The 21,965-nt window shown below is 40.7% G+C and overlaps 3 protein-coding genes across 3 annotated transcripts; 1 reads left to right on the forward strand and 2 right to left on the reverse strand.

Moving 5' to 3' along the window:
* Positions 1 to 4,151: 4,151 nt before the first annotated feature.
* A1O9_12950 (uncharacterized protein) lies at positions 4,152 to 5,990 on the reverse strand (the record flags this gene model as incomplete). Its single annotated transcript, XM_013398132.1, has 3 exons — positions 4,152 to 5,518; positions 5,581 to 5,680; positions 5,730 to 5,990. The coding sequence occupies 3 exons, from the start codon at positions 5,988 to 5,990 to the stop codon at positions 4,152 to 4,154; spliced, it is 1,728 nt and encodes a 575-aa protein (XP_013253586.1).
* A 1,243-nt stretch (positions 5,991 to 7,233) lies between these two features.
* On the forward strand, positions 7,234 to 8,537 carry A1O9_12951 (uncharacterized protein; the record flags this gene model as incomplete). Its single annotated transcript, XM_013398133.1, has 3 exons — positions 7,234 to 7,507; positions 7,558 to 7,685; positions 7,749 to 8,537. 3 exons carry the CDS (start codon positions 7,234 to 7,236, stop codon positions 8,535 to 8,537), a joined length of 1,191 nt encoding a protein of 396 aa, XP_013253587.1.
* A 670-nt stretch (positions 8,538 to 9,207) lies between these two features.
* Positions 9,208 to 11,101, reverse strand: A1O9_12952 (uncharacterized protein; the record flags this gene model as incomplete). Its single annotated transcript, XM_013398134.1, has 9 exons — positions 9,208 to 9,260; positions 9,311 to 9,402; positions 9,469 to 9,726; positions 9,785 to 10,003; positions 10,065 to 10,174; positions 10,220 to 10,633; positions 10,681 to 10,751; positions 10,800 to 10,884; positions 10,937 to 11,101. The coding sequence occupies 9 exons, from the start codon at positions 11,099 to 11,101 to the stop codon at positions 9,208 to 9,210; spliced, it is 1,467 nt and encodes a 488-aa protein (XP_013253588.1).
* Positions 11,102 to 21,965: the final 10,864 nt, after the last annotated feature.

Below are 21,965 nucleotides of genomic sequence, written 5' to 3' on the forward strand. Positions count from 1 at the left end.
GTTCTTATAGAATATAGAATAAGCGCTAAGTAGCCCTAGGCTCCCTAGGCTCCTATAGTAAATTAAGTTACGCTAGGCTACGACTAAAACACCGATAAGGAAGAAGTAATACTTTTAGTAATATAAAACTTATTCTTCTCGCTAGCCTTAAACTTCTAGTCTTTATTATCGTTAATTTTACCTAGGAAATATACTAAGGTACTACGAATAGCTTTCTAATTCTCGCGAATTATTTAGGAATTATTTTAATCTAGACCTTAAAAATTAAAATATTTAAATATAATTTCGTTCGAATTCGTCGCGACGACGATCTCGTTACTAGTTTTAATTAACTTTCTATCGAAACTCGAAATATAGACTACGATATAACTACCTACGTCGATAAGAAATATATTCTTCGCTTTACGAATATAAGTAGCGGCCGGTTAACGAGTAATTCGAGCTAACTTACGATCTATTATTATAGATATAGGCTCGACTACGAAGACTTCGCGAGTACTTTGGTAGTATTATAGCTACTTCTATACTCTATCGTAGTAAATAGGAGGTAAAATATACTAATAGAGGACTAAGCGACAGGATAGCGAACCTAGATAAATATACCTTAATAAAGGACGAAAGTAACGTCCTAAAATATAATAATCTAGGTAACTATCTATATTAAAAAAGGCTACGACTTATAGATAGTCTTAATCCCTAAACGATAATACTACTTAAGGATAATATAGTAGAACGAAGCTCTAAGTAGATTATTAACTCCGGTATAAATATCTATATTATAAATAATAAAGTATAGTTTTCTAAATTCTAGAAAATTATATATATCGTTAGAACTATAAATAACGATAGCCTATATATCGAAGGGACTAGAACTATACTTCTCTAGCTTACTACTAATAGTAATAAACTAGTTATTAGGAACGAATAAGCTATTAGGAACGAATAAGCGCCGCTAAGCGAACGCCGAGATTCTAGTATATAAGAGCTACTTACCGTATACGAGTCTTAGGGGAACCTTATACTTTAAGCTTACTACGATAGATACGTTAAGGTATTACTTATAATTAAGAGATAGATCTAATATTAAGACTATTTACACTACTCTACTAGTAGTCCTACCTATTAGTACGAGTAGTACCTAATACTAGTTAAGCTAGAGTTAGATAATATAGCCTATACTTAGGACGCTAGGTACGATATTCTATTACTCTCTTAGATCGCTAAAAAAGTAAGGCTTATAGGAGTTTAGGGGATTAAAGGAATATCTATTAGAACTACTAAAGGGTTTAAAATTAGCTATACTAGCCTAATTAATAGACTCTTTCACCTATAAATTAACCTACTAGAATACCTAAATAACCTTCAACCGAGTTAAGGGGAACTAATCTTACTACGAGCGAACGTTATAAGAAATTCTAAAGTAGTAGGAGAAGACTCTACGCGGACTCTAGACTAATAACTTCTGCTAGGAGTTCAGCTACCTTTCGTTGTATCTCTACTTAATTACGATAACTTAGTCTAGAAATAGTATAGACGAATAGAATACCTTAGCGTATAGAGCTTAAGAGATCTTCTTAAAATAAATAATAGTATTAATCTAACTAATAAATAATTATAGGTAAAATTAGGTACTATCTACCCTATCTACGCTACTACTAGAGTAGTAAATAGAATCCCTAGAGATTCGGTAACTCGACGAGCTACGAATCTAGGAGAAATAATATATATAGATACCTAGGGACTATATTCTATTAGCGTATAGGATAGTACTATATATATTTTAGCTATAACCGATAATATAACTCGTTTTACCTAGTTAGGGAGATATATAACTAAGGACAAGATTCCGGAAGTTTTCCGACATCTTCATCGGACTATTAAAAGACGGAATAACATAATAATTCGCGTATACCGACTCGACAATAAATTTCTATAATATAGAGAGCTTCGAGACTAGTTCCAATAATATATTATCTCTCTAGAGAACTTAGTACCCTATACGCACTATATGAACGGTATTACCGAAAGAGGTTTCCGTACAGATAGAGAACGAGCATCAGTAATAATGTGGAAAGCAATAAATAGCGTCTCGGCGACAATTTCTAAGATCCTTAGTATACGTATAGAAGAAGTAATGAGGAACGTTTCCCTATTAGAAATACTATAGGTTAAAGCCTTCTTATATATAATCTAGATTAAAAATAGATCACTATTACGCGCTCTCGAGGGGAAGATAACACCTTAGGAGGCTTTCTATAAACTTAAACCGAACCTCGACACCGAACGAATCTTCGGCAGTCGGGTGTATGTCACCTACCCACCAGAGCATAGACAAAAGACCCTCCTCCAACCACGGGGATGGATTGGATACTTCGTTGGTTTCGAAACTGAAGCTGTACTGAGAGTCTGGCACCCGGATAAGAAACGCGTTGTATTGTTCAGCAAGAGAATGAGCGTCGTAGCAAGACGTGAAATGTACCTGTGGCTAAAAATGGGCATCGATGGGTCCCGCATATAACAGTCTCACCAGCACTTAACTTCAGCCATTGAATTGACTATCTTCCCAACTACAGCTACTGGCCACGAGCTTCAAAAGTCCGAGATCTTATATGCGAACGTGCCTGCCCTCGTCCCCATGGCCCCTCGCCCTGTTCACATGTCGGCCATGTTAAATTCCTGCAGAAATGTGAGGAGGCTGCGGAAAATGAAGGTCTTGTGATGTCTGAGCGAGCAATGTAATCTGACAACCAAGCGCGTTTCATATGGTGGTAGCTCGGAGTAGAGCGACCTTCTTGACACACGCTCCATAAAGAGCATATGACACTTGACGTGACCTGCGAGTCCCCGTAGTCAGGATAGAAGACTGATATTGTCAACAAACAAATAAATATCGACCCTTTTTGGGCCTCCTCATTTTGACCCGCAGTTGAAAAGCCTATTTCGAAGGCTGGTTGAACTCCCTTGTGGCCGCACTGAATCGATAGCTGTAAGACCCAAGAGCTGTCAAAGAAGGAGATACAGAGAGATAGCCCCGCAAGCATATAACCCCGCGCCATGCTTTATATGGCTGTGGTTCAATTGATAAACATCTAGGACGAACTTGCACCTGGTCTGGTAGATTGGGCAGAATACAAACAGACAAGATGCTTGGGATCCGACACGTTGTGCTGATTACCTTCCGTATCAATGCTGCCGCAGCCGAAGTTGACAAGATCTGGCCTTATCTTTACCTGTTCTATCAGATGATGCAAAGTCCTGGAGATATTACAAGGGTTTGCTAGCTTAAAGCAGACTTGCTCCAAGACCGACAATGGCAAGTCCTTCATAGGGATTTCAGCAGTTGTGGGAAGATGATAACGCCATTCAGATCACGCCTACGGCGCCATATTGTGGCAATGGCTCAATGCCTTCGGTCCTAGAGTGAAGCAGGGACTTTTCAGCCGTCTCTTCCTCTTGGTCCTTGAAGGTGACAATTGGACGCAAGTGCTTCGATTAATAGGCAACATCTCTTTTGACAGGGGTAAGGAGGACTCTCTTTGACCAATTAGACACTACAAATCCCCATCGCTACAGAGACCTTTCCCTATCCGAGCAAAGGGAGTTACGTTGTCGATGGGGTCAATCAAAGACGCGAGCTTCTTCACCAGTTTGTCAACCCTATCGGTCTCAGGAACTTGGGATGGAAGTACTATATTCTCTGCTGCGTCTGGCTCTCTATTGTCGTTATGATGGTCTACTTCATGTTCCCAAAACCAAGGTGAGCACTTCGTGATCTACCAACAAACATCAGCGGCGTGGTCTTGAGGAGGTGGCGAGGATCTTTGAAAACAAAAATCTCAGCTCCATCCCGACTTTGTAGAGCCGAAAACTGAAGGCTTTGAGATTGTAAAGCATGGACACAGAAAGGAGAGCAAATAAGGAAGTCCCGAATGCGGATGTTGAAAATTCCGCTGTGGGATCAATGGACTTTACGTTTCCTACTACGCCGCCGGAGCAAAGTTGTCCTCACGTTGGTTCTGAACTTGTGGGCAAAATGAGCCTGCCACGCCTTCGTTTTCCAAATTATCTATCGACGACTTTTCTGTATTAGAAATCATGGTGCTTTACGATGAGTACCATCGAGCACATGTAGTAGACACAAATGTCGCAACTCACATCCCATATACTGTCTTCCACAGCGAGTTCAGGTAGTTTATCCCAGCAATTCGCCAGTCGTCGGTCTCTATAGAACTCTTGGGAGTGGAGGTAAAAAAATAGTCCTTCCCAACACCCCCATTTTGCTGGATATCATATATAGGCCATTCTTCGTAGTCTAGTACTCCGTGCTGGTTGGGGCTTCCGTCGTGAATAAAGCTCACCCACATTCTGGTCATTAAATCGCTCAAATCTGTATACGATTGGGGTTGGTCTTGGAAAGGATTGATAGCGTATCCTAGCCCATCGAGATTGTTGAATACGAATGCCACCTCGTCAAAGTGTGCACTGCCTATCTCCGGCGGGTACCCTGATGGGACCGCATTGAAGCGGTAGCAGTAAGCTGAAACATTATGTCGGGACCAAGATTGGCACTGAAGCCGACGGGGGCCAGCAAACTCAAAGTCACCACTGAATGCAACCAAGCGTCGCCACTGGCTACCATAAGTTGTGTTGCTGAGCGTATCCGGAGTGTTGTAGGGCGCGGGCACCGCAGGAGTAGTGTTGAACTGGGTGAAGTTCAGTGGAATATTGTAGAGTACATCACTTGCGGCTGGCAAATTTGGATAGACTGCCAAAAGTGCTGCAAGGATTGACTCGTTAAGAGAGGCCTTGGTTGACTTGCTGCTAAGGTAATGGGCGAAGGCTGTGTCGCTGCTGATACCCCTAGGTCCGAACCCGGTGCCTTCATCAGTATTCGTTCCACTTATTAAGGGCACTTTGATAAATGCGCCATTCTGAAGCTGGTCATATATGGAGTCTTGAATTAGTGTGCCGTCGCGCACTGGAGGGAAGAGTCGGAATGTGGCATTTATAGCGGAATTCAGGGTCTTCGTGTCAACTTCGCGGAGACACTTTAGCGTGTCAGATGTGTTGCGACAGCCAACAATGGATGCGATGTTATTGTAAGCCAACTGCCCATCACTAACATTGTAATTGGGACTTAATGGCAGAATTGAGTTACCAGACTGGCAGATGGCGCCGCGAAATAAACCATCATCTCTACCACCGTAAGCAATCAAATGCGTGCCTACCGAACCAGCACCAGCACTCTGGCCCCAGATTGTAACTTTGGATGAGTCACCACCAAAACTACCGACGTTCTCTTGAATCCATTGCAGTGCTTTTCGTTGATCATGGAGACCGAGATTTGTTACGCCTGCCTTTCTGACCTCTTCGGAGTCAGAAAACCCCCAGAAAGAAAGTCTATATGCGATAGAAACACCAATTATGGGTTTCCCCATCTCGACCGACTTTTGCACAATGAAGCTCAGGTTGTATCGCTGATCTGAGGTCCCTCCCATAAGAAAACCACCACCGTGGACTTGAGTAGTAAGTATTACCCAAAAATCAATCATTTTTAGCAAGGAAAGTGGAAGGACATACTCCAAACTCCCACCGGCAGAAGTTCTCCCTCATGGCCTGCTGGTCTTACAATATTCAAAGCCAAGCAATCTTCGCTTATGTTGTGTCCTACCTGGTCACTCTGAACACAGCAGATCAGCAAGTGAATTTGGTAGCGAACTGCCGCTTACACCATATCCAAAGCACTCTGGAGAGTACACCTTTGCGTCACGAGGCTGAGACCAGCTGGTATTCAGCGCCTGTGCGAGTTGAAACCTTAAATTTCCAACGGGAGGCTGGGCATAGGGGATACCCAGAAAGAGATCTTGATTGTATGTCGTTTGGTGTAATCCATGGTAAGTGCCGTTCTTAACTACGACACTTGGCAAGGGAGTTGACTGCTGAATGCTCAATCCAACTAGACCAGATAAAACAAATGCTGCAGCCAACATATTGGCGTCCTTAGAAAGCAGATGGATCTTCAAATCACAGGAAAGAATTTGTCCTGCAAATGATATTGTCTGAATGCCTACTGTATATTAGAATGATTCGATTTCCTCCACGCAATGAATTACGTACCTCCACATAATGTGGCATCCACATCCCGACAGCGACCGCAAACTATTCCAAAACTAGGGTGCAGGATGTAGATGATCACTGCTGATTAGGATCGTCCTCAATGTGATATGGAGGCGGCTATACTTTTCCCGTGGAGTTTGCGGATAATACCGCCCATGAAGACCCGGTATCCACGCAGATGGCATGTCAGTGCGATGACTATTAGAATTTCAGATATCCAGTCAAGAGGGCACACGGAGTCATTCTCCTACGACCACCGAAAGTTAAAGTGCGTCAGCTCAGGGCTTTGTTGAGTCTGCGACATTTAGAGTGGAGTTGAGTTGAGTTATTTCTGGCCCCTCGCCTCTAATGGTTGGATCCCATATCACTGCTGCTGCCTACGAGTGTCACGGCTACAAGTACTAGTAGCCATGCCTACCCTCATAAACAGTTCCTGAATCATCACACTTGATTCCCAGTTCAGTTGGATCCCATATCACGTGATACCTGTAGGCAGCAGCAATGCTGCCTACGAGTATCACGGCTATAAGTAGCCGTGCCTATCCTCACAGATAGTTCTAATATCATCACACTTACACTCTTAGTCCAGAGCTTCAACTAGTTCTAAGCTTCAACTTTAATGGCGAGATGCAGGTTACCCCTATTGACTACTCTTTCCCTATCTATCTGGCTGTGTTCAACATGCACGATCTTTCTGCCGAAGTCCGTGAGTGGAATCGTTCGGATGTATCCGCAAATTCAAGGACCGCTTTGATAATATCCCGGTCGCGTACTAGTACTACCTTTGTTCACCTGACCTTGCCCATTACGTCCTCCGAGCAGATTTGCGATGCTTCCGAATGCATCGCCTAGCTTTCGTCGAAGTTCCCATCTGAGTTTTCTTAGCAGAGAGCAGCTACTAGCTCTTACCGAAATGGGGAAACCTCTGTGCCCGTCGGAAGAGATCTGCTTTATCGGCTATTCTTTTCCAGTTCTTTACACCAAATAACCGATCTGGCTCCATTCTTACATAAATGCCCTCAAACGACGAGTCAGTTACTGTTCTTTTTCTAGTACGGAGACCCACAGAATGCCCCTGTACCCAGGCAGTTGGTAGTACTGGCTTACACTTATAGAATGTTAAAGCACGCTCTAGTCCTGGGAGCTTCAGGGATTCAGGGTTGGGCGATAGTGAGGGAGCTTCTGGATGACAGAAATCAGCACACCTTTTCAAAGGTTACAGCGGTGACCAACAGACCACTGGTTCAGAAATTTTTATTGTGGCCACAGAGCGACCGTCTGCAACTTGTGCATGGCCTGGAGCTCAACGGCACTTCTAAAGCTAGCCTCGAGAAAAATTTCCGCGAGAAGATATTAGACATAGATGCAATCACTCATGTTTACTACTGTGGTATGGAGACCTGTTTTTGAACGGAAAAAGGCTAATCATCAGTACCAAAGCATATCGATGGCTTCCTGACCAGGTTGCAGAGAGGACAGTAAATACTCAGATGCTCCAAAATGCAATATCAGTCATTGCTTCCCTAAGCTGCCGGCTGGAATTTGTGGTGCTTCTGACTGGAGCTAAGGTGTGTACATTACGACGAGCCTCAAAATGATTGACTGAATTACGAAATGGCTAACTTAGCTAGGTATATGGAATGCACCTTATGAAAACTGGGTTTCCATTCGGCAACTATTTACCACTTTCTGAAGACCTTCCTCCATTACCAGAGCCTCATGGCAGTCAACTGCTATATACAGCGCAGACCAAGGTGTTGAGAGACCTGTCACTAGAAAAAGAGTGGACCTGGTGTGAGATACGCGCAGACTTGGTCATTGGATTTGTCCCAAACAACAATCCGCATTGTCTGCCTCAAATCTTAGGAATATACCTCGCCTTATACAAATACATTGAAGGAGAAGGAAGCACTGTTGCATTTCCAGGGTCAAAAGGGGCTTATCATGCTAAGTTTGTTCCGGCATCACAAGACACAATTGCAAAGTTGAGCACATATGCCTCTTTGCACCCAGATACCATGGGCCACGGAGCAGCATATAATGTGGGTGACAAGCAAGAGCCGACATCGTGGTCGAGAATTTGGCCTACAATATGTTCCGTCTTTGGGCTTCAAGGTTTTGGCCCACTGAACTGCACCATACAACCGATTGCCTACATACAGGCACATCGGGAACAATGGGACCAAGTTGTTCGCGAAAATGACCTTCGAGCAGGATTCGTGGATAACGATCTGTTGAACCCATCAATCTTCATTTTCATGACAGGCCTTATGGACTTTGATCGTCAGTTGTCTATTAAAAAGTCCCGCCAGGCTGGCTTTGTGGAAGAACGGAGTGAAGAGGAGGCTTGGTTCAGTGTTTTTCAGCGGTTCGTGGACGCTAAAATCATCCCGCCAGTGCTTACCCATCCACTTGAATGAGGATGGGTACATAGGCAAACTCATTATATCATGCATGTGCATCTGAGTTCGTGACCAAGTAATACTTGACGTGTTTTAGGACAATTGGGACGTCAAAGGCGCTTTTCGGAGCGTTCAAATCGGGAGACTTGCGTGCGACTATGAGGCTGGCGGTCGCATTGACGGGCTCCTGCTCTAGTGTACGAACAATTTTCCAAGCTCCGCATGTAGTCTACTGACCATAGAGTGTACGATTCGACACAGGAGACGCTGGACTGTTAAATACCACTCTGTCAACACTAGTTCGTCCCCCTGGCCGCCAACAACATTGTTCGTGGTGGTATCAACGAGATTCGCGTCCTACGATCATAGGCCACAGCCGGAAGTGAAATTGCTTTGCAAGATCGATCTTATAAAGTCACCAGAGCCAATCAATCGAACTTACACTCTTACAAATAGTTTACGCATATATCTCACTATCGCCACCACAGATATCTCTGTTTCTCTGTACAATAAATGGGACAGATTGGCATATCAAATGGATGATGGTGTGCAATAGGCATTCCGGTCGACAACCTTTGACATCCACTGAACATCTTCCCGAAGGCTCGCCTTTCAGCCGCGTACAGAAAGTTGCTCGGTCTAGAGTGGCCTGCATTGCCACATGATAGGGAGCAGTGTTCTGTTGACCTCAGTGGAAACGGTTCTTGGCCGCATTCACGTCATTTTCCAAAAAGACCTCGACTGTGAGTGTCTTCCGTCAGTATGGTTTATTATGGAAAAATGTTACTTACTTTTCGGCGTCATCTTCGGAGCCAAGTCTCGACAGGGAATAACGAGGACCAGTGCCACTATACCGAAACCTAGTGAAGCAAGACAAACGTTCCTACTCGATGATTAGTGTGTTGATTTCTACCATGCCCATGCTTGGTGAGAAGGAATCACGGCCTACCTGATCGCAATGATGTAGCTATCTTGCCATGCTTTCCAGATTGTGGCTGCCACCACACTGCTAAGTCCTGGAACTTGCTGAACTGCCGCCAGGCCATTAGGGAGAGCTTTGAAGAGTACCGGTATCATCTGCTCGGATAGACCGGCGCTGACAGCCGCAGCGGGGATCTTTTTGGCCGACTCCGATGTCAATGAATTCGTCAAGATCGTTGTGTACACTGACGAGGCAATTGAACCGCCGGTCCAGCGACCAACACCGCTTCTTCGAGTTAGCAGATGCTTTATGCTTGTACACGTCACGCCCAAAGATGACTTACGCCAAAGCCCCGGCGACTCCTAGCTCAACCTGATCCACGCCAAGCTGAATGAAGGCGAAACTCAGTGTGAGAGACCATCCGTAGCCAAATTGACAAAGATACGCAAAGCTCATCATCATGCCTCGGTTGTCTTGGTTTCCTAAGGCCAATAGCGTACCGAATAGCACCATCCACAGCGTTGAGATAAAGTACTGAGTTCTCCACCATTTTATCCAGGAACTGGAAACTTTCAGCGCTCATGGAAATCTGAAAAGCAAGGAGACTGGTGCAAAATCCATACCCGGTGAGTGCCAGCAAAGCCTGTCCACACATCATCCCCATGTTTTGTGGCAAGGTCAGCTTGAGTGCGTAGGACAGCGGAGTATACGAGTCGGTATATAATATGTTCATCTACTTATTGTCAGGTCATGGAGCCGAAGCTCGTGAAACACTCACCTGGCTAATGTAGGCAATATTAGTGGAATAATAAAACATGTTGATGATAGTTGCCGCCAGGAGAGGAAATGTGAATTCTCGGCCCCAGCTTTTCGCAAATATCTTTGGAGGGCACAGCGGCGCTTCCATTGGCATAAAGCGTTCCCACAAGGCGAACGCGATAATGACGGCGAACCCGACACTGAGCAGTACCACGACACGGGGGTTGGAGGCGGGTAAGAGATTAGTGTAAACTATACCTAGCAGGACAAGTATGCCACCAGCAGTAAACAAAGCCGCTCCAACGTAGTCTATAATTTTCATTGCCTTATCCCAGGGAACTCCTCGAGGATGTTTCGGTGGGAAATAGAACCAGGATAAAAACGCAGCGTTAAGACCTGCTCCAATTGCAGGCCCATAGAACAGCCACCGCCACTTTCAAATCAGTGTCATTCCCAGGTATGGAAAATTGAAGTACGTACTTTTGCTCCTTCGTGGAACGCTAGTCGAGCTGCAACAGGGCCAAGCGTAACGCAAGTCCAAGTGCTCGCCTCTAAGTCTTTATTTAGAGAGATTCAAAAAGACAGATAGGACACCGAACCTGTTATGACCAGAGCAATATGCCGAACTCGATTCGGAAGCAACTCAGGCACTGCCCAAGCCGACTGTTGGGCAAGTCCCCCCCCCTATGTTCTCATTAGCTTGCCGGACGCGACCAATTTTTGTTTCTGGTAGTACAAGTCCACTTATCGCACATGCAGCGAGAAACGTATCTGTATTCTTTGCTGCTCCGGCGATAATGAGTCCAGCAAAGACAATAGTGTTGCCAAATATGATGAACCAACGTCTTCCAAACAAGTCGGAGTAGGACCCGAACACCATCGATGTTGCGGCGTTGCACATCGTATAGGTGGTTATAAACCACGCGTAGTCTGCACGGTTACCCAGCTCATTGGCAAGCTGCGGCCCAATATTTGCAACAATAGGGATGATCCAGAAGGAGAAGCCGAATCCTCTAGCCACCAGACGTCAGTATGGAGGAGTGGCCATAGAAGGGCAACTCAAAACACACGCAGACAAACTCTACAACGTCGTCAGGTCAGCAGAATCTTCACTTAGAGATGGCTGGCTTACGATAACCACGGCCCATGTTTTGGGTGTGACTTTGTCTTGCGCAGTAGGAAAGAATTGTAGAACCGATGACTGAACTATCTCCACTTCCTGTAGTTGGTGTTCTTTTGTGGGCTCGTACTGATCGGTCTCATCGAGCTGGTCTTCCCCAACAGAGGCCGTTGAGTCTTTCTGGATGGCCATCTTATTCTCGTAAGGACTGGTTGATGCAGGGTAGATAAGTCCACGAAACTCCAGAGCAAGGATGAGAAATAGATCAGCGAGACGTGAAATTGAATAGTATCTTACAGAACGCGGGCAAACTCGACAGTCGGAGGTAGCTCGTTACCGAATTTGCGACCGCAACCTCCCGCTTAAGCATGTCCGTCGGGCCGCGGAAAAGCCACAGCGAATGCCTAAGCAGAAAGGCCCACTTCCCAACCGATGAGACATACAGGACCTATTAACCTGTAGATGAGAGTCGAAGGAAGATTCTGAGCCTATCGTATAAAGCATAAAGCAGACATCCCGGCAGAAAGCGAGGCACAATCGTTTTATCCTTAGTAAAAGTACGTTCGCTCTTTCTATTCGCCGTCCACAGGAAATATAGCACCAACTGATCAACAAACGAGAATAATAGAATTTCCACTTTAGACCTACATTCAGCTAGAGCGAGTTTTATTCCACTTGAATAGGAAGCCGACTACCGGCATATTCACTTCGCCATGTCAGATATAGCCATTGATAGAGCGCAATTCTTGTTGAAGCCCGAGCGGCTTCGCTAAAGCAAAACCTAGTCAGGTTGTTGAGACTTCACCAACGGCATTCATCTCCCTTGCAGCTCTGCTTCTTGATCAGAATAACAAACGGAAAACCCTGCACACATAGTATAACACATTCGTCATCTGGATGCTTCCGCAGAAGGTCCTCAATGTTCGTCCAAGACCATGACGCTGTTGAAAGCTCTCCATGTTCCGGTGCGACCTCCAGACAATCAAGGAAAAGGAAGAAGCAATTGGCCTACTTTTTAGTCTCTACCTCAAGATATAGTTGTTATCGTAGGTACTGGGAGAATGTCCATACTGTTCGTTTAGTGGCGCAGTCAATCGAGATTAGAAAACCTGCCCTTCGTCGTGAAGACCGCGTGAGACCACTCAGTCGGGATGAAAATCACACTGGAGGAAATCTAGCTCTGCAACAACCCCTGCAGTAATTCTAGAACGATATTAAAATGATGGTCAGAAAGAGGGGAAAGCGAGCTTGGGTCAGTGCTCGCATTGCTCTAACGGTAAATGGAGTGAGCGTAGACGTCGAGCGACTTGCGTCGTGCAAGGCGATCATCGGCAAATAAGTTACTTCTGCCAAGCATGATCCTGGAGTCCTGAACGACACTGGCAAAGAGTGAAAACAGATACTCTCTGGTCCATCCACAAGTACACCAGCGGCTCCCAAGAACCGCTTTTGCCATGGATCGGATATCCCATGCTTGCGTAGGCTGGTCTGTGAAAAAGATTAGATTGTTGATACCCAACAGCGCGGCAGTCTCTTCAAAGTTGGTAACTGTAGAATGCAATTAGGAAGGCCGCGCGGTATACCGCCTGACCATGGATCTTAACGGCCGCTCTGGGTGCTGCTAGAAGCAGATTTCCGTTACGACTATCGAAAAATATTGGTTCAAGGACCTTCGGCAGGGAGTGATTCAATCCCCGAAGAGTTTGGCATTATGGTCCGAAGCAGAACGAGGAGAGCTGTTGTTCAAGTTGCTGGCCTTGTACGTCCATGGATGCTCTGATGGACACCGAGTGACCAACACTCCTCATAGGCGTGAACGTGACGGGAAAGATTCTTTCAATAAAACGCAAAGGTTGTGGGAAGAAAGGAGGAGATAAGACCAGCACGAGAGATATCGACAACAAGGCAGGGATGCCCCGGCTCCATCCCCCGTTACGGGCGTCTACGGGCCTAGTCATGTGAACATGGGAGATACGCTTGACAAACTCTTGAGATTGGATATGAGAGACGGTTATGAAAATTGCGTAGCAATTTCCGTTAGACAATTTGGGACTGCAGCCCCGTAGTGACACGGTGTTGTTTGTATATAGGACTGCCATCGTTACTCCATTCATATTTTATCATCAGTCTTCGTCATAATTGTTATGAATAGGATGTTATGCTAAGACTTAAAGTAATTCTCATTATTATTTTATTATTTTTCTGGCCCTGCTTTCATCCAATATATATAGTCCCTATTTCATACGCTTCCATATAGATTACCAATAATGACTAAGGAATTACTAATTATCCGTCTAATCGTCCTACGTCTAAAGGTATCTAGACTAGATCCTTAATAATTCGTCGTTAAGCGGGAGGTTACAGTACTAGCTAAGCTTAAAAAATTATACCGTAAATACTCCGTAATATAGCTAAAGAGCGATTTAGTGACTTAGGATTTCTCGGATAATATTTCTAAGGATTCTAATCTCTTATAAGTATAGATATAAATTTTCCTAGGTTATTTTGTAATAGTCGGTAGCCGATATATATAGGCTAAAGGGAATTAATATAGCTATAGTCTATAGCCTTTACTTAACCCTTTAATACTTCCTCCTTAGTCCTAAGAATACCTAGGCTAACCTTTAAAAAGAAAAGTATCTATACTACCTTATTAGGAACGGATAAGCGCCGCTAAGCGAACGCCGAGATTCTAGTATATAAGAGCTACTCACCGTATACGGGTCTTAGGGGAACCTTATACTTTAAGCTTACTACGATAGATACGTTAAGGTATTACTTATAATTAAGAGATAGATCTAATATTAAGACTATTTATACTACTCTACTAGTAGTCCTACCTATTAGTACGAGTAGTACCTAATAACCTTATTTATATTAATTTATATTATAAGAACCCTATTTAAATACGCGATTTCTCGACGTAATAATCTACTAGCTATAAATAGGGCATCCTATATTTATATTGTACTAAGGGTATTTAAATAATTATATCGCTTATAATCGTTAGCCTTAATAAGGATAGTCTTAGAGAATTATACGTAAGGCGATAATCTTAATCGTATAGAGTAATATATACGTCGGGGTTATTATTCTATATAAGACGAATAAGTAAAGTAAAATTTCGTAATGTACCCTCGACTCGCCGCTAGGGCTAAGGGGTATTAGCTAGCGGTAATATAATCTAGTCGAAAATATTTCTTTATTTTCTCTACTTATAGGTACTAGTCTATATTCTATATATAATTACTAGTAAATTAATCTAGAATAGCCTATATATATTTCTTAAGGCGTCTCTACTTACTCTATTATTTATAGCTTTAAATGAGAGGCTAATCGAGGTATATAAGGTAAAGTAATGTACTAATACGGTAGATTATAGGGTCTTATTAGTAATAATTCTTAACTATTTACGTGACTTGCATCTATTATAAGTATATAAAGAACTTAAATTATAATAACTCGCGTAGATTTACCTCTTAGCTCCCCTTCTTTAAAATACGTCGAATCTTATCGGGGAGTTTAGAGTGCCCCTCTAGTTGGAGAATATATTAGCATCTTGAAGCTATAGGACTTCTAAAACTAATAAAAGCCTAGTAGGGGGAGAAATAGGGAACTATTTTAGGGGCTACCTCGTCCTCTTCTATATAGTTACTAATATTTAGCCTTATACTACGAGTACGAAAGGCGCTAAAGATGGTTATATCTCTTCTTAATACCTCTCGGACCTAGCATTGGGAGAAAGCCCCACTAAGGAGGTCTAGACGTATTTTAAATCCTTGTTCTTTCTAAGAAGTAAGTATAAATAAAATAGGATCTCCTTAATTTTTAGTTTCTAATTTCGTAGTGTATACCGCTCGATTTACTGTAAAGAGGCCTCCTCTAAAAGATACCTTACGAAGTTTTATATAAGTGTAGTCCCTATTTATCCTATATTAGCTGGCCTATAAAAACTAAGGACCGTATTGAGAGGACTACTTAAACGTAAGCTCTACGTTAAGCTTTGCAATACGCTTACGTATCTAGTCGATATAAATTAAATTCCCGAGCCAATATATAAATAGATTGAAACCTTAAAAAGCTGTGAAATATCTAGAGAGATATATTTAAAAGGATATCCCGAATTACTAAAGCTCTTAAGAGAATGGATCCAAGGATTTAGAGTTCTAAAACTTAGTACTACTAAGTATAAGGAGTCTTAATCTACTATATACTTTGCTAGTTATGTACTTAATCGGTTGGAATATTGCTAGAGTAAACCTTAGAGCTATAGGGATACCTAGATTTTCATCATCGATGGTTTAGAATGGAAATATTGTAGTACTGATATTTGCTGGGAGTATTTAAGCGAAGCCATTGATTAGGGCTATAGAAAGTCCTCTATGTTCGAGCTTTAGCTATCTCCTCAAACGAGTTTGAAACTACGGGGACTATATAATAAGAAGTATAGCTATAGAGATAATAAATCCGACGATAGAACCGGCGATGGAATTAATAATGAAATTGAAATAAGAGAGAAAATGTAGCTTGTGAGACTAGAAGATACTTTATTTAACCACGAGCCTAATCTTTAATAGTACTCTAGGGCGAGTATTGGAAACGATAGCCGCTTAATAAAGTAAAACTTCTTATTAAGTATAGCTAAAGTTTTGCTTTAGGCCTACGTATTCTAGAAATCCTAAGTTTAGCTTAGTTTTTTTTGATCTTAACGTAACCTAATAGAATTCCAATCAGTGCATCTCGAGATGTACAATGTATTTAAATGCTTCCTATACTCTAATTACTAAGTAAGTACATGAGCATTTATGTGACAATCAATTTCGTCAATAAATATACACGCTATAAATTCTGAAGTTAATCGGCCTTGTCCGGTGCTGCTACGTCATTGTGGCCGTGAAAGTTACTGAGATATTCTCCCTCTTTAAAGTAACCTAGCCCGTAAGAAACCGTAATCTTATTACTATGTCGGATATTAGCGCGTGCTACTACTATCATCCTATACTTTCCCGAAATAATTATACTAACGAAGCGCGCGGATAGTTTACATGGGTAGTTATAGAGTCTAAAGCAATTTCCCTAATCTCTACAGTAGATCTAATATACCTCGGACTCTAGAGGGAGATCTTTTTTTTTGACCTCTAAACTCTATCTATTAGTCTAGCTTTATAAGGGCTTTAGCACTACGACGAGCTCACCGATAATATTACCCTCCTAGTACGCTATTCCACCTGGAATAGATGTAACCGCTTAGAGCCCGCGTCCTTTCGCACTATAGTCCTTAATGCGAGGCATAACACGATACGCGCTGCGAATGTAGTCGTAATTCGTCTTGTAATATATTTTACACTAATCCCCTCGAGGGTCACCCACATCGGTTCGGGCTATAGCTAGTCATTAGGCTATTCGTTAGGCCTTAGCTATACCGACTCGTAGTCCTTTATATTTTCTACTATCGTCGGAAACGTTTTAATTAGCGAGAGTACTTCCGGCTCGGTAAGATTTTTTAGAAGTATTAACGACAACTACTTACTTTCCTATATAAACTCTATATCGGCTACCGTACTATTTAGAGTCTTCTAGAACGCTTTTACGCCCGAATATACCGCCGTTACGTAATGGTTATTCTCGAGGAGGCCGTAGAATATCCTAAGGTTATTTTCGTCTATATAGAGAAATTATCTACATCTATATTTTAGACCGGGCAGCCTAGTAAGCCCTAGGCTACCGTAGGCTCGTAGCGCTAGGCTATAATAGATACTTATTATAAGCTTATAGGGTAAACCTTAATTCCTATAGGCTCGCTAGGCTCGTACCTAAGTACTATAGGCTTATACACTAACTTTACTATTTATAGAACTTTTCTATTTTATAATTATATAGACTATTCTTAATAGTACTAAATAGTAGCCTTAGTATTAGTACTAGTAAATATTATTACGGATTAAACCCGTATAAAGCTCTAGAGTACGCCCTAGAGCGATTACTCGTAGTATACCTTTAGGCTATATAACTATATAGCCGAAGCTATATAATTCCTCTCTATCGATTATCTCCTAGGAAACTATACTAATCTACTATAGAAGAGGCTAGGAAGTATTTCCTTTATTCGTATAGTAGATAGATTTTTTTCTTTTCTTTTCTCTCCTTAGCTTTAGAATCCTCGTTATACGGTAGTTAGACGAATTACTTTAAATTCCTAGCTAAACCCTTATAAATATATTATATAATATATATAGTAAATTTTACTAAAACTTCGATATTTTAAATTATTAAGTTATTAGCGTAGTTAGTTAATTAATTAGAATACTAGCGAGTTAGCCGACTTTAGCGTAAACCTTAAACCTTAGTTTTTTTAAAAAATTAAAAATACGCTAATTTTACTAATATATCTATATATAAAAATTACCTAATTAGGAAATATAATAGTAGCTATAAGTTCTTATAGAATATAGAATAAGCGCTAAGTAGCCGTAGGTTCTTATAGAATATAGAATAAGCGCTAAGTAGTCCTAGGCTTCCTAGGCTCCTATAGTAAAATAAGTTACGCTAGGCTACGAACTAAAATACCGATATAGAAGATATATTAAAAGAGTTATCGAGTTCTAAAAAGATAAAGTATAATAGACCGTCGAAGTTACTATATATACGCTTCTATTTTCTACCTATTTCTAAGTAATAGTTTAGTACCGATCTCGTCTAACTCGTTTCCTTTAGTAATTTTTTAATAACTAATAGGTCTATTCTTAATCTATCGTTATTAATACTTACTATATCTATAGTAAGTATAACTTAATAGACGCGTACTATAAATTTCTCGAGAAAGTATTTCCGCTCGGAAGTATAAGGGTTTAGCTAGAAATTTAGAGTAATTTATCTAACTATCGTATAACGAGGATTCTAAAGCTAAGAAGAGAAAAGAAAAGAGAAAATTTATCTACTATACGAATAAAGGAAATACTTCCTAGCCTCTTCTATAGTAGATTAGTATAGTTTCCTAGGAGATAATCGATAGAGAGGAATTATATAGCTTCGGCTATATAGTTATATAGCCTAAAGATATACTATAAGTAATTATTCTAGAGTATACTCTAAAGCTTTATATAAATTTAACTTATAATATTATCTTCCTTTTCTTTCTATATAATACTAAGAAGTCGCTACTCTTAATAGAAACTAGTCGAACGCCGAGTAGTATATAAAGTAGAATTCTTATTTCTACTTACTTTTATTCTACTTTTTCTTCTTTTATATTAATTATTAAGAAAGTTTTATAACTACTTATTTCTACTTCTATTCTATATAATTATTAGTTATTACTAATTCTTATACGCTTATAGTCGATATAGTAAATAAGTAAGCGAACTAATCTATTTCCTTCTCTTAAATTCGTCCTTTATACTCTAAGTTCTAGACCTTTCCGTTTAATTATATATATTAATAGGAAAATAGAAAAGTTAGGATAATATAGTATTAGTAATATAGGACGTAGCTACGACTTAGTATTAATTAGAATAGCTCGCGCTAACTTAAATCTCTATTTTTCTTACTTTCGAGTAGTCGCTAGTATCGTACTACTATAATACTTCTTAACGAATAGTCTTAGCTATACTAGAAACTAACGTATCTTTCGTACGAGGAGCGATTATTCTAGTATAGGTATAAGAGTATAAGTAACTTAACGAAAATACTAAGATAATCGATTAATTACTATATAGTCCTTAGAATATCGACTATAAGAACTTAAGGAGTCTAAAAACTTCGTATACGATTCGTATAGCTCCGAAGGTCTTATATATCGTACTCCTTAGTATTTTAGGACTAGTCTTAGTATAGAATAGGTACTTCTAGGGTCTACCGTAGTCCTATCCCGTAATAATAGGTTCGGTTATATCGGCTATTATATATTAACGTCTTACTTATTTAAAGTCGAAGTATTCTTTTCGGTCCTTATAATTATTATAAGCGCTTAATACGCCTATTTCTAGAGTATTATCGTATCTTAGAATACTTCGATAGTATATACGATAACTATAAGTAACTAGATCGCGGTATTTATTATACGAAGCGCGATAAAGACGATAATAGTAGTATTATAGTATTATTATCGGATTCGTCCGATAACGACGACGCTCCTCCTTCTACTCGTAAGATACTCTTCCTCTTTCCTCCTCCTTCTCGCTTCGGCGAGTTAATTATAAAAAGGTCCGCTTTCTAGCGATAGGTACGTACGATATTTCTTTTATTTTTTTATCTTTATATAGTACTAGCCTTAATATTAAGTCTAGGTACTACGTAATAACCCACCCCTATAATGACCCACGAGTCTTCTTTGCTACTAAAGCGATATAATTATAATTTACTTATTCTATAGACTTATTAGTTCTAAATTAACGTATAAATAGTACTAGGGTATTATCTAACTATCTATTCCGCGTACGATTTCTAGTATTTAACTACGTAGTAGACCTCGCTGTGAGGGTTTCAATAGGAGCTTGTTCAACTACTATAGGACCTGTCTAACAAGGACGTTAAGCTAAAGGGAAGAGAGAAAGAAGTCCTGCCGCTGTCCACAGGGAGATATAATCTCCTGAGGTGGGTCGCCCGGTATCCTAAGCAACCATTAGTATCACGTGATATCGTCCGGCTGTACAACTGTACGGTCGAATCTAGGCATCGCTGGTTTAGTCTTAGCGTCGCTCGCCAAGACATCCATTGATATCACGTGACATCGTTCGGCTGTACAACTGTACGGTCGAATCTAGACGTCGCTGGTTCTTACCAAGACATCCTACGGGTTTAACCCGTGACACTCGCTGTCGCCTCCAAAGCCTCTATACCCTGCCTAGCCTACCTAATCGTCTCAATGCTCGTAAAGACCTTATTGCAGTTAATTGCTACTCGCGGTTGCCTCCTAGTAATTAGCTCATCTAGTTGCGTCCGCTGAGTAGCGAGTTGTTGTGATTTCAGCGTAATATCCCACTGTAGCTTATCTAATACTTTGCCGGTTTTTTGGAGTAGTAAACGGACTAATCGAGAAATAGTCTTACGCCGTGAAATCGACTCCGTTTCCTATCGTACTTGGCGTTAATTGAATGGCGTACGAATATCGTTCGATTAGTACTAGTTTTACTTGCGTAATGGCGGTATTGTCGGTAGTATTTAGCTGTTTTAGCTATCTTGTAGGACTTAATAAGATCGAATAACTTTACGAGGGTCCTAGGGATAAATACTAGCCGCATTCCATCCCGCACGAATATAATACAATAATAGGCCCTTACTACTTACTTATTTATAGGTTTTAAGGAATTTACTCTTCTTTACGGCCGAGGCGTCGTCGAACCTAGCTAAGTTAGCGATTTCGTTCCTATATCGGTATTTTAGAAGTAAAAAGTAAGTAAGATCGAGTAGCTATAGGATATAACTAGAATAAGGTATTAAATAGACTAGGGTAATTCGATTTATATAGTATTCCTATATAAATTCGTATATAGTATAACTTTTATACCTATTAAGAAGGAGTAGTCGATATTTATTTAATACTATTGAAGGGATAAATATTTAACGTAGCTAGGCTAATCCGATATTATTTAAGGTTCATCTATTTAGTAATACCGTATATAAGTAGTTAGGAATATCGGGATCTATAAACTAGGTCGATTGAAGCGTATTTCCTTTAAATATAACGAGGTATTAGAGTCGACGACTAGTAGCTAAAATCGTCTCGATAATTAATACCTATTCTCGATTCTCTAGTGTTGCCTTATACGATGAAGTAGTAGCCGCCTTACTAACTACTCGTTAGTTACTATAGACACCTAATGCGATGCCTATCTTATCTATATTATAGATATTATCCTATAGGACCTAATATCGCTCTCGTACGGAATTAAAATACTTAAACTAGTAAGCTAGGGACTTAGGGGTAACGCTTTACAATCGCAATCCATAGATCTTTTTACCTACCTTAGAGTAAATCTTAGGATGCCGATTAATAAATCGTAATATCTAATTTTAGCTAATACTTAAGGGCCCTATAGAATTGCCTTAGATAATAACGACGAGATCTCGTACTTAAGTAAAGCTAGGAGGGTATCCTTACGCCTCAAGGTTAAGTATCTATTATATAAGCATCTACTCTTATTAATTTAATAATATTTACTATAGTTTACGAGCTATAGCTCGTAAAATACTACCCTATAGTCGACGGCCAAGAGTCTTTCGATCTACGTCATTTACTACGGCGGTAGAGCGAATAGTTAGATATCGACGAGTTTTATAGTCTAGAATAGCCTATTAGATCCTAGCCTCTCGATTAGATACTATTTTATCGTACGAATAGAATTATTATAAGTATAGTTAAGGGTAGAAGAGAAGGAGTATTTAAATAAAACGCGTTTTAACGCGTAGGTTATTATAGGGGTGGGTTATTACGTAGTACCTAGACTTAATATAGTTCTAGTAGATAAGGAATATTTTCTATACTTAACTATAACTTATACCTTAACGTAGCGATTAGGTTTTATTATACGATAACTAAATAAGCTAAATATATATAGTATAATTAATAATTTTATTATTCTTATAATTTCTTCGTATATACTTTCTCTTTACTTCTATATAGTAATTAGGAAGTCGATTATTCCGC

The sequence above is a fragment of the Exophiala aquamarina genome (genome assembly GCF_000709125.1).
Source record: "Exophiala aquamarina CBS 119918 chromosome Unknown aczIA-supercont1.35, whole genome shotgun sequence".
NCBI lineage: Eukaryota > Fungi > Ascomycota > Eurotiomycetes > Chaetothyriales > Herpotrichiellaceae > Exophiala > Exophiala aquamarina.